Source organism: Alligator mississippiensis, chromosome 3, assembly GCF_030867095.1.
Source record: "Alligator mississippiensis isolate rAllMis1 chromosome 3, rAllMis1, whole genome shotgun sequence".
NCBI classification, from domain to species: domain Eukaryota; kingdom Metazoa; phylum Chordata; order Crocodylia; family Alligatoridae; genus Alligator; species Alligator mississippiensis.
Genome location: NC_081826.1, coordinates 122946527 through 122961745, shown reverse-complemented (window position 1 = coordinate 122961745; position 15219 = coordinate 122946527). Strand labels below are relative to the sequence as shown.

At 39.1% G+C, this 15219-nt stretch overlaps 1 protein-coding gene across 6 annotated transcripts in view; it reads right to left on the bottom strand.

Moving 5' to 3' along the window:
• FARS2 (phenylalanyl-tRNA synthetase 2, mitochondrial) overlaps nt 1–15219 on the bottom strand; it is a 433719-nt gene that overhangs the window by 278365 nt on the left and 140135 nt on the right. For all 6 annotated transcript variants that reach the window (XM_059724365.1, XM_059724364.1, XM_019490472.2 and 3 more), the window contains one exon: nt 9705–9836. In XM_059724365.1, coding sequence (XP_059580348.1) covers nt 9705–9836 — 132 coding nt within the window. The remainder of the gene's footprint in view (nt 1–9704; nt 9837–15219) is intronic.

The window sequence follows — 15219 nt, the reverse complement described above, 5'->3', positions numbered from 1 at the left end:
TATGGGTAACATAAAAGTGGAAAGCAATAAAAAATAAAATACTGCATCCAGAGACTTCAGCAGCATCCTTTCTGTTTCACTCGTATTGTACCATTCACCCAATTTAACAAGCCATGATTCCCTTCAGCTTGGTCCACGAGAAAGAAAAAGCAAAAACCAGTGGACAATCTGCTCCATCCAGCTGTGGGGAATAAATTTCCTTAAGTTAATTTCCTCTCTCTGTTGGGAGGATGGAGAAGAAAGAAAATTGTTTTGGTTTTTTTTAAACCTGTCAAATCTGGCTCTGCTGCCCTTTGTGAATGCATGTACTACACAGAGCACCACATACACCCAAGTTTGAAGGAAGTATCCATGTGATAGTATGGACCAGAGAGACATTAATTATATTTATTAGGCACCTGTGAACAACTCATCTGAACTTTTCACACTTAGGACCAAGTCTACCAGGACATCCTCCAACATTTTAAGCTTCTTGGTAAACATTGACTATAGTTGATTCAAGTAAAATTTCATCAGCAACTAACTTTTGAACTTAGAATATCACTGAGATTTGCCCAGTTCTAAGAATCACATCCAGATATAGGATACAACTCTTGGATACCTTTACTTGCATCTAAAACAAAACAAAACAAACAAAACAAAAACCTGTTCCCACTCTGGCTTGCAAAATTATGGTTCAAAATTCTTCAAAACTGGTTGAACCAAAATATGGTTCAAAATTATCAGGACACCAGCCTAGGGCTTGGGAAACTTATGTTCAGTGTGTTTCCTTACCACAGACTTTTTTGTGTAACCTTGGCCAAGTCCTAAAATAGAAACAATCTACCTGCCTCAGTTTATAGGACTTTCCTACTTCACAGGGAGATATTGAGAATAAATACATTACAGATTGGAGTGTACAGACACTAAGGTGATGTGAACCAGGTAATTATCCAAGACAAAAGACTTACTGAATAAGAACAGATTTTTCTGCCAAAAGGCTTACAACAGATGCCACCGGGTACATCTACATGAGACGCTAAAGATGTGGTAGACTAATTCTGCTGAGCATTAGCGCAGCTGGCAAAAACCATGCTAATGCACAGCAGAATTAGTCTACTGTGCAGTAGCATCTTGAAAAAAGAGTGCACCGGTATTAATGCATAGTAATGCCAATTATAGTGCATTAAGTTAGTACTTGTAACTAGAGGTGCTAATCATAATGTGCCGTAATTAGGGCACATTAACGAATGTGTATATGTGCCCACTGAAGCTTAAAGTTAAAGTACTTTGTGTGCCTCACTTGAAAAGCACAACATATCAACATAACATTACAGCAGTTTTAACTAATGTTCTTAGAAGGTAATCTTCATTCAAACAACTGACATGCACGTATGACCTTAATTTCACCTTAAAGATTCTATAAAGCTGCACTTCGTAACTATATTACACTTACCACCCTACATTATGTCCAGACATACGTATGTATCCTTAAATATTTCAAGTTTCCTGAAGAGGTGCTACTCAACGGGTGGTTAATATAGGTGGAAAATACTGGGTGTGCATTCTAGTTAGACCATATGTACCAGTTGCTGAAACATTTTTATGTAATTTATGAGGCACAACCTGAACAGAAATAAAGTCCTGGATAAGAGAGATTAAATTTCCCTTTCCTCAAAAACACACTGCTGCTTGATATATGAATGTAAAACCTCTCTCTCTAAAATTTGATCTACAGTGCATTCATAAATTAAACAAGTAAAAAATGTTGCCTACAAGCTAATGTTAACAAGGTTTTTCCATTAGCTACAAGTTTGCTGCGCGGTAAGTATGGTACAGTTTAGACACATCAGAGGAGAAAACCTACTACTGCTGAAGGGTTAAGGACTTGAAATTGTCACTTTCCTTTGGAAAGCAGGTGTTAAAATATGTAATGAATAAAAAAATGACAACTCTTTTAGAATGATACAGACAAAAAGGTTCTCTGTGTTAAAAACGTTATTGTGCTGAAGATGGCAGCACTGGGCTCAGTAACACTTGAGGTTCTGAAATTAAATATTGCAGCTAAACTGGAAATGTGTTTCCAAACAAAACGAACAGGCATCTTAAGGAACAGCATCTTACTTTCACCTCATACTATACTTTGTGGTAAATGTGTTTTCATCTTTAAAATCCTTGCATTGAGAAACCAGCTTGCTTGAGTGAAATTAGGTGTTGCAAGCAACCTTCTGTGTTTCTCCATATCTATGAACAAAGTATTTTGACAAGATTGTCAATCTTCAGTCAAAATCAGGGATAAACAAGCATAGGCTGACTGAACACTCAATTGTCAGAAAAATGTTTTCACTTTGACTTCAGAATCTCAGCACTGCAGGCAAGCTTTAACCTCCAAAACAAGTGAATGCAAATTATACATAAACAGGTCCTCCACATCTTTCTCAAAGGCCTCAAGATTGGCCCAATGCCACACTCAAGTCACAAGAAAGCTCTCCCCTTTTCACTTGGGGAAGTGACATTTGTTTTCCCAGGCCCCTCCCTAGCATCATCACTGCATTCACCTTCTACCTGGAAAGTAGAACAATGGCCTACTGAGGACCATAACAATGCCAGTACCACTACTGGAATCAGAAAGCTGAAGCGGAACATACAGCAGCAAGTCTTGTCAACTCTTACCGAATGAGCAGCTTATAAACAGCTACACTCATGGTTCAGAAACTCAGGTTGTGAGATGGGACTTCCCACCCAGAGCTGGGAACATTTTTCAGCTAGTCCCACACCATCATTCCAGTGATCCCAAACATTTAAATCTTGTAGCTATCATATCATTGTTTCCATACATTAGAATTAGTAGTTGCAGAACATGCAATCCCAAGCACCACCAAAAAAAAGTCACGAGTCAGGTTCTCACTCCACCAAACTCAGGAGTGTAAGTGTAAAAATCATGGATGGATGGACGGACAGGTGGGGGGGGGGTGTGCATGCATGTATGAACATGTAAGAAAAACCCAAGTTTTGCAAGAATTGATGATAAAACAGTGAGCTTTAACTATATTTTTAAAGTAAATCACAATAGCGACCTTTGAACGGATGGAGTGCTATCAAGGCTCACCTTCAGCAAAATCTTTTTTTTTTTTTTTTTTTTTGGGGGGGGGGGGGGTTTGAAAGATTAGAAAGTGACAAAAACACCAAACTATGGTTTCTAAAGCTTGGCACAGAAATTCATACTCTAGCCAGTAAACAGGGACTTAATCCTGCACAATTCAAGTCAGCAGGAATTTTGGGATTGATTTTAATCAGCAGATGGCAAGACCCCGACTGCCCACATCTTTGGAAATGCTAAGCAATAGATAAGGGAAGATCAGAAACTCTGAAAATCAGGGCATTTTTAAATGACTAAATATAGATCTAGGAACAGGAGCACGGAAAGGTTAAGAGTATGCCTATGCAGTGGAAGGCAGACTGGATTTGAAATGTATAGCTGAGTGGTTCTCAAACTTTTTGGACTCAAGGTACCTCTCACTGGACTTGAGGCACTGTTTTGTAACTTTTGTGAATCAAGTGGGACTCAATTTCAAAAACTAATTTATATTTACAGTGCTTACCTTGTTACACAGGGTTTGGGCAGTAGTGGTGTGGGATTGTCCCGGCAGGACTAAGCCTGATCTGGGCTTATCTGCTTTAGCTTGTCTATTTACCTCCTCACATCTCATGGCACCCTTCAAAGGATCCAGCAGCATCCCAGGGTGCCTCAGCGCATTGACTGAGAATCACTATTATGGACTAAATCAAAGATATAAATACCATAAGCTTTCATGAGCCCAAGAAGTGAGCTCGGGCTCATGAAAACTTATGTTATATTTCCTTGATTAAATTAATCCATAGGGGGAAAATCTACCCTGCCTTCTTCCTGGCTTTAGACTAACATGGCTAACTACCTCTCCATGCAATGGAAGACAGTCATGCATGAGCTCTGAGCAAGCTAGCTCCCACATCTGAAGTTTCTTAACAGAACTTCTAGATCTGCATGGCTCACCACTCTAGCAGCTATCATATTTCCAGGTTGGAGCTAGTAAACCCAGAGCTAAAACAGATTATCTCCACACAGGACTGCCCTGTACCATGGAGCTAACGCTTCTGTAACATGACCATGGCCACACAAATCTGTGGGAGAACAGAATCCAGATCAGTACTGTAACTACCGCACTATCCATCTAACCTGTTGTTTAGTTGTAGATTCATTATTTAGTTGTGGTATTGTGCTAGCACATGGGACCTACAACAAAGAGCAAAAAACAGTCTCTACCCATAGGAGTTTACTGGTGAATTTAAAGTTTTAATGCTTTATTTCCCATATTTGATTGTTAACTATAGCACTCTACCTCTATATCACATTACATTTTGATTTTTAAAAAATCATATTTAATCATATATAAATATGTAGCTTTAGGATTAGAAAATAAATGGCAGAGAAAAAACTGAAATGCTATGTTTATGTTGAGTATTAGATTATAATACTGAATTTCCTTCTCTCTTAGCCTCCCTCTTTGCACTATAGTAAATAATTCCTAAAGTTTTACATCACCACTTTCAGCCTTCAGAGACCCTGTAACTACATTCCTTGCACTCCTCTGTCCCTTTAGAGTAGTAACAATTTTCTAAACAGTTTAAACAAATCTCTGCAGCACATCAATATGCTGTGGATTTGGCTTTTTTATCCCCTCTAAAAAAACAGTAAACACCAAAGTCTGGCACCATACTCTCCAAACTGCTATTTTGTTTTAAATATTCAACAATGCTGGTGACAATACAGGCCAAAGTACTACCCCATATCTTCCACGGTTTATATTTTGGATCCAGGTATCTTCTCAACAGACAATCATATTGATCTCAACACAGAGGCCAGTGTTTAAATGGGCATATGAAGACTAAACTATCCCTGTTACTTCACTCTGCCACTCTTTGGCAATAATTCAGAATCTTGTCTGTAAAACTCTGGTACAGGTTCCCCTAATATCTTAGGCCCCTGGCAAACATGTGTTGCACGTTATATGTGAGGATCACACGTGACAAATGTAATATCTGCCAGAGGCATTACGTATGTGAAGCTGGAACAGTAAGATATGGCACTAATAAAATCCTAAATACGATAAATTAATCTGACTTCAATTCAGGCCATGGGCAGGTGCTACAGTTGTAGCTTAAAATATACCCGTGTATCACTACAAAAAGCAAGCATGCAGCCATTCAAGCTGTTGTAGCATTATAAAGATGGAGAAAGCACTACAAAGCATTACCTCTTTCAAAAAGGAACTTTTCAGTAGAGCTACAATTAAAGGTGATGGAGAGGGATTTCCTACCACCAATGCAAGAGCCTAGGCAAGAGCTGGAGCTTTAGCAGTGTTACTAGCAGTACCAACTCTCCTAGTCCCTGCTATTCCTGCAGGCAATGGGGATCATGCTTCTTCAGAAGTTGCTGGCTGATCACCGATACCCTGCCCCTTCCCTGACAGGAGGGCGGGGTGTCAGTGATCATCAGGCTTCTCTGTGGGCAGGGGAACCCAGGGCACAGCCTCTTATCGTTTCCTATGTGGAGAGCTCACTTTTTGAAGCAACTTTATCTCTTTCCAGCTAGAGGCCTGGAATGCCTATATGTCCCCCATAACACTATGTCCCCAAAGCACTTTGTAGCACTACAAACAAATGTCTGTCCATACCCTCAGAAATTTCATATGTGAAGTACTATTTCATTTTTTCCGAGTTCCATCAGTAAGATCCTATGTTACACACTGTGAAGGTCAATATCAGACACTGGAGACTGATGCCTAAAGGGCATTTTTTAGAATCTTTGAGGATGCCTCAGACTGGATAATTTTATATACACACACACACACACACACATATATACACACACACACAGAGTCATAGACACACACACACACATATACACACACACACATATACACACACACAGTCATAGACACACAAACACACATATACACACACACACACATACACACACACACAGTCATAGACACACGCACATACATATACACACACACATATATACACACACACACATACATATATACACACATACATAGTCATAGACACACACACACATATACACACACACACGTATTATCTATATATAAAACAAACAGCTAAGTAAAAATCATCCAGCCTGAAGCATCCTCATGGTAGACATGGCAAATTTATGAGCAAAGGCAACTTGCACTGGAAGCTTTTGGCAGTCTCCCAAACAAGTACTTTTTATAAAGTTATTAAACGGGGTGGATGGATTTGAGGCTTTACTATTCCTTTTTCATGGAAGAAAAAACACAAGTCTCGCTGGGCATGTTAAATACCATGCATGTTTACCAGTCACAGTCAATGAACACATCTTAAATGAAGCTATAAGTGTTTTGGTACGTACAAGAATAAATGACAAAAGAGTTTCTGTTAATTATTTACCTTGTCAGATCTTTTGACCTTATTACTATACCAAAGATATATGTAGAGTTCACAAAACAAAACACGTTTCAGGAAAATGAGCTTAAACAAACCTTCCAAAACTTCTACTGCAAGAACAATTTGTCATTCAGCATGTCCATTCTGCTGTAGTATTCTCTGTGACAATGTGTCATATTGTAACTCTAATCTCACTAAATAATGTGAAAAGCATCTTTCAGCATTTGCCCTGTGAACTACTACACAAAGACAACCAACTGAAATGTTCCCTAAGTTCTAGGTTACCCATTATAATTGAATAATGTTGTTCTTTTTATTCAATCATACCAAGCTGATTTCTAGACTATTTTCCAGAGATTCTGAATTAGCAGTTTTTTTACAGTAAGATGAACTGGTAGAAAGTTTTAATTTCATGTTTTTTCAAGGAGATGTTATGGTTTTAGAGTAGTCAACTTCCTGTTGTCTATCAAATCTATAATCAAAGATAAATGTAGTCTCCTAGATAGGTGTATGTATTATATTCCAAGTGAAGTTTTGAGGCACATATGCAAAGCCACCTGAAAACTGGGAGCTCGTTACCCAGGCTGCTGAAGACTTGTCTGTTCATTGGCTCATGCCAGATTACATTTACAAGGAATTATAACCAGCTTTCTTTGGTTCTGGGGGGCAATGACAGTACTACAGAACTGATACCAATACAGTTATATCCTGCAAACTGGCTCTGCTCCCTAGTGCCTTCAACGCAAAGCACACGGGCAGAGTAATAAACAGAGCACTGACCACAAGTAATAGAGAAGCAAAAAATACCCTACAGAGGAGGAGAAAGAGCTATTAAAAACTACTCTTGCCTGGTGTAAGATGTAAACTCCAAGTTATGCCAGGAACTTAAGTCAAAGGAATGGTTTGGATCTTTACCCTTTTTAGCAGCAGAGAGAGATCAGTGTCAGGGTAGTACTTCAGGATTTTTAATTGTAGTTCTGGGAAGTTTCTTCTTATAATAAATTCTGAGAATTTAGTCGTTCAAATAACACTCATAACCTTGGCTTCATCAGACAAGTTGACATTCTAGGGTCATATTGGGATCTACGAGATTAGGACAATAGCTACTATTACCTGGATAGAGTATTACATGCAACACTACAACACACATTTTTAGTAAACAAACAACAATTTGGAAGTTCATTTGTTTTCGTGAAAATTGAATATGTTGCAAGGTCTTATATATTTTATCACTAACTATGCGACAAAAGAAAGCACTACTACCTTCCTGGTAGTGCAGAGGTTGGCATGCATTTCATACTAGTACTAATACTGCTCCTTTCTATTTGGTAAATTAATTCTACGCAATTTGGAATTGGGGCTGCAGGGTGGAATCTGGAAGCCTACTGTATCATGAATCACCACCAAATAATAAGACTCTTCAAATCCAAAATGAATCTCTAGTCTTCCAGCATATTTCACTGAAGAAATCATATATGTTGTCAAGTTTTGTACTTGCTGCTTATATTTCCCTCTTGTTTGTAATATTCTCTGAGAAATCTGAAAATAAAATGTCCTTTGTCTCAACTATTTTGTCAAACAAAGTCAAGCACTGGTGTCCTCTTTTTCATCTTCTTTGAATGAAATTGAAATTCATTAGTCTATTTTTGTTTATACACCATAACCATTAACGGTGTCAATATGTTTCTAGCATCAGGAGAGAAAATTCATCCTTAATTTAAATCTATTTTTGTCTAGGAGTGGTGTAGACACTGCAAAAATGAATATTTTTTAACTTGGGTTAAATTGCAGTAACAACAAGGAAACTTCAGGTTAGTTTCAGTTAAGGCCTATAAGGGAGCTTGGGATTGAACCTGAGCTAGCAACCCTAGTTTCTCAAAGCTACTCTTCTTCAATGTTATTTTAAACTAAGTTAGCCTAATCATGTTGGCAACTGAAATTAAGAACATACCTTTTCTGCTGTATAGACATACCCCCAAGACTTCAATTAAGTCACATTATTTGATGCAGCGTGTGTTAGTTAAGTACTGTATTGCTGCAGAATGCCTAATGAATGATAGTAAAACTGTGATTGGTGAACTGTGATTTTCACACTATGCAGAGAAACAATGAGAGAAGAGTTTGGGCCCTTTCAAAAATTGCTCATTTGGATTCTTAGTCACACCCTTGAAGGTCAATGTCGGACACTGGAGACCTAGTTAAGAATTATGCTGTATCAAAATAACAGAATCTTTTAAAAATATTTATTTAAATATTTACAATTGTAGCCCTTCCAGCTACCTGATTCTGAAGCCAACAAAAAGAATTTGGAGTGTAGTGCACCCGTAACTGCTTAAGGAAACATGACAGAACCAACTGAATATAACAATGGAAGACACACGAGCAGGTTAGACAACCACTTCTCTAGGATGTTTGAGGGATGAATCATCCTGGGGTAAAGCTGCACCAGAAGACTTCCTGAGGTCCCTTCAAACTCTACTTTTCTGTGATAGCCTGTGATTTCTGTGATTCTATGAGCTTGATTTTCAGAAGTGCAGAATGTCGTATGTTGCTACTTATTCAAATGCGTCTACAAGATTTCAGCCCTTCCAAGACCTAAGCCCATCAAGACTGAAAATAATTGGAAAGAAATATCAGTGTCTCTCTTTTCCCTTATTAGTTCCTTTTGGTAAACATTAGAGGATAATTCATATCTGGTGACTGAACAGCTCTCTGAAATTCCAGGTCAGTCACATGGTGTTGCTTTTAATGCATATGACAATCAGTATAAAGAAATAACACATAGAAAGACATTAACCAAAGTGCTATCAAATGTGCCAGAGTCTTTTGGTACAATGAACGGTTTGGAATCTTCTGTTCTAAATATTAGTGTGTGTAGTTTGCTAATGCCATTTTTAATCATAGCTGTATGAGTGTAGACTTCCATAGCAAGACAGGAAAATGTGACTTAATTCATTTAGCTTATCTTTTAAAATTAAAGTTCTATCCTTCCTGCACCCGCACCCTGTAACTCCATGATTCCATAAAAATAACAGTTTCAAGTTTTCAGGCTCCTGTTCACTGATTAACTGGTTGCTCTCAAAACATAGTGTGCAGTGTCTGCACTCCATCTGAAATCTGTCTGCTACTGCCGCTTGTTCGTAACAGAGATATATTTGTGTGCAGTGAGGGAAAAGGGGGCATTCCAGATTGTGAAACTGATTGTGCTGGAAGTGCCTGCTAATAGAGATGTCAATAAAGCAGAGAAGTTTCCATACCTGAATTAACTAGCTGTTGCTCCATGACCCCACAGCCCAAGATCTCTATCCATTCTCCTTGATACTTGATCTCCATCTCAAAAGAAGGGTGAGTAAACGGAAAGTAGCAGTCTACCCATCTGACTTCCAGTCCTGTACAGTTGTTTAAAAAACAGAAAACAAAAACAGGTAAGCATTTAAAAGGCTATCTTTCTGACCCACTGGAAAACTTGCCCTTCAGCTAATAACACCAATTACTGCAATCCAGAGAAAAGAAATAGCAAACAAACTAATTTACAATACTTACAGAAGGCAATCAATCTTGAAACTTGTGAAAAAAAAATTACCATGTCTTTTCTAATATGGAGAACAGTTTGTGCAATTCAGGCACCCTTTGAAACCAAATCAATCACTTGTCAAATCCCAGCAACCACTTGGCATAGAAGGAAAACAAGCCAAGATCCTGGGAAAGCAGGTAATTCTATTATCTTCTGTAATAAAAAATGACTAACAGTTCCTTGGAGATAATACTTATATTCTTCTTTTAGTTTATGATTTTAAATTTTTAAGTGAGGACTTTGAGGAGGTATTTAGAGAAAAAAAAACCTTCCTTCACTTCTCTTTATACACTGTTAGCCTGTTTCAAATATAAAGCTATTTTCTTGAGTTTGTGTACATGTATTTTATTAGGACACAGACACAGAGGTACAGACAAGATGCAGAGTAAGAGATCACATGATGCTGTAATGTTGTGTAGCATGGGTCTGCAATGACTTCATTACTCATATGCGATAAAGGTACAAGTGAGAGAGACATGCAGTGCTGCCAACTGTTGAAATTTTGTTGTGACCCACACGGTACCTGATGTATTTCACAAACTTCAGCTCCTTGGGGTTTTGTGATTTTCAGCTTTCATTAAAAAAAAGTTTCAAGCCTTTATGGTTGCAGAAAAAATCTTGAAGAAATGGATTGTAAGATCTTAAGAGACAGATGAAAAATCTGAAGGCCTGCTTCATGAGTTTTTGAAGGATCAGCTGTGGCAATATTGCGTCTATCCCATTTCCAAACAATAAAATGTCTGTTGCATACCACATACTATCATGTTTTCTTTCAGTGCCACATTTTATGGAAAAAATATCTTAGACATTTATTTTTCTAATTAACGTGTGTCAGGGCTGAATTGACCTCAAGGCTGAATTCAAATTTCCATTATAATTTCTCTTCCTCCACTTGTGCTATTTTATTAAGCATGTTGATTTTACATTGAAAATGCCCATGTTTTGTTTCAGCATAAATATATCTATTTCTGAGAAATTCTTAAAGTCCAACAACTTCCACAAATGCTCTAATGGAAGCATTTGTTAAGAACATTGAGAAAAGCATCTCTTATTAATCAGACTAGAGACCTGTACCATCATCAAGGCCCTACAGTATCTGGCACTCCATAAGTACAGTGAAGACAGTTTCCACCAAGAAGAGTTTACAACCTAGAGCTTCAATCCTACATTGCAATCAGCGTGGGTACCACATCCCATCCCCACACACTACAGGGCAGGACTGGGGTTTGAAAAGAAAAAATAGTCAAAAAGTGGGATAAATGAGGTATCATCATTTGACAATGAAATGATACATAGAGAAATTAAAAGTATACTAAGAAAGTAAAATAATGAAAGTTTGTTTTCTTTAAAGTAAAAAGCAAATATTACAGCATTAACATAAGCTCTTAGTTGGCTGTTGCCTCTGAAGTCCTCCCTCATCCACACAAAACATGCTTTTCCCCAAGTTTAATAACGATTTCGGTTCAGGCTAGCTGACTGGTTTAGAACTGTAAGCTAAACCACAAAAGAGGCTTTGTCTTGGGCTGGCACCTATCCTTTTTACGGTAAGGACTAAGGTTAAACCACTTGAGTGCTGTGTGTCCTCTAGTGACTTCCCATAAGGCCCACAGAGTTCTCCCATAATTCACTGGGAAAGAATCAAAATGACTTAGCTTACTGCAGCACAGAGAACCATAGGATGCAATCGCAAAACCCCTAGCAACACAAAAAGGTTTGCACAGCACTGGTAAAGACACAGTAACTTGGGTATGTCTTTGATGTGTGGCTGCTCACACAAGAGTTAAACAAACTTCAGACAAGGATTCTAAATCCCCAAGTTACCTTTGCAATGAAGACATACCCTAAGTGGCCTACCTAAAGTAACACAGGGGTCCAGGACAGGTCCACTCCCTACCCAATCTTCAGGATTGGGCTGGGGACAGCTCAGCAGTGGCATGACTGGGACAAGAGGCAGTTAGTGCCCCATCCCAAACATCACACTTCCTGCCGTGCATGTTTGGCCTACAGGAAGCACAATGTTTGGGATGTGGCATAAAATTTCTCCGAATCCAATTGTGCCATCATTTTAACATCTGTCAAGGGCCTGGGTGTTCCAAGGACACTCCTGTTGGAAGGTATATACGGTATAAAATGTAAAGCCACTAAAATACAACAAAAACTTTAAAACTCATCTGACATCTGGGTAATGTCAAGATTACATTAAAATTCTTAATTCAGGCATTCACAGCCTATCCTTCTATTTTGCATACATGTGTTGCAGGGCTGGAGCCTTCAGGGTTCTGAGTATTACGGGTGTGCGAAGCGGGCCCTATTCGATTCAAATTTGGCCAGAATCAGGGACAGTAATTTGATCTGTTGATTCAGATCACTGTCCCCGATTTGATTTGACCAAATCCAAATCTGCAGATTCGATGCTAATTTAGAGAATCAGCGATTCAGACATAGACACAGCTTTAAAAGTTTTTTCTACATGCCTTCAGGTAGCAGGCGTGTCTCGTGATTGCTGCAATGCTGAGGCACATGGAGCGTACCACAGGAGTGCGGGAGGGGAGGGAGGGGCCCTCCACATGCTTGGTGGCGAACCTGGAAGTGGACTGGAAGTACTTCCGGTCAACTTCCGGGTCTACCGGGGAGTGCGCTGGGGACCCCCTCAGCGATAGGCTGCAGGGGGACCCTGGGTGCCCCTCCCAGACCCAGGAGGCACCAGTCGCTGAGCTGGGAGGTCATGGGGGGCCCCCCGCATGCTCCTCAGCAGACCCAGAAGTGGACTGGAAGTGCTTCTGGTCCACTTTTGGGTCTGCTACTGAGTATGCTGGGGAGCCCCTCTGCTTCTGTGAGATGCTCCATGCGCTCCAGCATCGCAGCACTCACAAGCCCCTGCTACCTACAGGTATGTAGAAAAAACATTTAAAGCTGTCTCTATGTCCGAATTGCTGAATCTTTCTGAATCGATTCAGGGGTCCCGATTCGATTCAGAGAGATTAAAGGGTCCTCTGATTTGACTCGGATTCAGAGATTCGGCCACCAAATGGGGCTGAATCTCTGCCATATCGAATCAGGGACCAAAGCTTCATACAGCCCTATTGAGTATTACTAGCTTGACAGGCTTTAAGGAAAGCTTGGGCTGCTCACAGCACTTGATCCATGATCAAGCCCTACAACAAGATCTCTCCTTGCACAACGTAAGAACATAGTTATACAGTATTTATTTAAAAACAGAAATCATTAGATGCCCAACTTCTGCCCAAAGCATAGAAGATACTGCCCATGCTGAGAAACTTTAAACACACGGGGCAAAATATGCTTTCAAAGAACAACCTGTGTAAAAATAAATACCCACCCCACCCCTCATTTTTAGCTCTCTCCTTCTTCCAGGGGTGGGGGATAAAGACAGTCTGCTGCTTCTCCTTCTGTATCTTCAGTAAGCTTTATTATATAACCCACAACTTTCTCAGACTCATGACAATTGGGTCCTATCCTAGTTTATAAATGGAAGCAGCTCACCTTCAGTATAATCTATCTGCTGTTTCCCTGTTCAGCTCGTTCCAGTTCCTCCAAGTGGCTTGCAGAAATGGCTGTCCCCTGAAGAAAAATGGGATAAACAACCTAGAAACAACCAACTACCTAACTGAAATCTCTCCAAATATCCCAGCCAGTATATTGCAGCGTCTATTAGATTTCACACAAGATGCTTTTCTTCTGCAACTATTCACAGGCAAAAACAAACTCTGGAAGCCCGCACTAACCACTTCTGAAGCTGTAATCTTGAAAACTGTTTATCCTTCATAGTCAACAAACTACTCAGAGACTTCTGAGCCCAGGAAAAAGAATCACACTTTTGTTTTCACTCATTACCTGCTGTAGACCAGGTGCCCACTTCCCATGACACTACAGACCTAAACCAGCAATACCCTTATGAAAAATTTGCCTAACATCTCAACAGCAGTATTTCTCTCTTTTGATGCATCCAAACTCCCAGAAGCATATGTTTCTGCTATCTTACCAGTACAGAAGTAAGCATATAACTTGACATGGGTTTTTTAACATCCTTTATTAACAAAACATTCTATATGGTCATCCTGGTACTCCAGCAAGAAACTCTAAAATGAAACCTCTCTTTCACAGATTGTCGACAGAAGAACAAACGATTGGACACCCAAGGTGTGATTTGAGTCACCTTGAGGACTGGTCAGACAATCACTGAAAAGGACACAAGTTCCATAGAACTGGCTGCAGTCTTACATCCTTGAATGGATTCTATTCTGCAAAGATCACTGCTTCTTTGTACAAGGGATAGGACATATTTTCCCTGACAACCTTGGGATTCCACTGCTGACAACTGTTTCCTTTTGTTTCATATCTGTATTCTGTTTCAACCGGGAACAAGATGAACATGAAAACAGCTTTCAGCCTGGCTTTTAGACAAAGAGTATTGCTTTTTAAAAGTCAAAAGTTCTGTAAGAGCTATGATAGAGCTGGGGAAGGACAACTAAAGAGAAGGTAAATGAATTAATATTATGTTTGTCTTTTCTAACAACTTTATTATTTAATTGAAAATGGACACATTAATGAAAACTGTTATTATAATAAAACTACAAGGTACCATAAACACTTAAGATATTGGGAAAGAGCTCACAAAGGTTGAAGTCTGGGCAGCAAATAAAATCAGAGTTGGCTTGGAAAATGCCAGTGCCAGCACCTGGGAAAGATAATCTGAAACAAAGATAATCAGTAAAAGAGAGGCTAGAAAGGAATAATGAAGAAAAAGAGATACAGCAGCAAAAAAAAGACCAAGGAACTTTCACTTGTTACACAGAGGAACAAGTAATAAAGTAAGGACATTATAACATTTCTCTAGTTGCTTTGGTCAAAGCCCACTTTTGAAATACTGTATCCAGCTCTGAATGCCTTTACACCGGAAACCTTTTAACAAACAATAATTCTTAGTAATCTGGAAGGGCCAACTGTATCGTAAGAAGAAAAATTCAGACAGCGTATTTTGTAGAGCTTGGTCAAAGATGAAAAGGAAACACAACAGCCCTCAAACATCTGATGAGTGCATATGCAGAGAGAAAGAAGTCATTATGTCACAACAGAGCACATACTGTAATTAAAAGTAATAATGGGAAATTAAGAAAAGGGAAATTTAGGGTGAAAGTCAGGAAAAGTCTGCTGACAGTAGGACTGAAAAGACATAG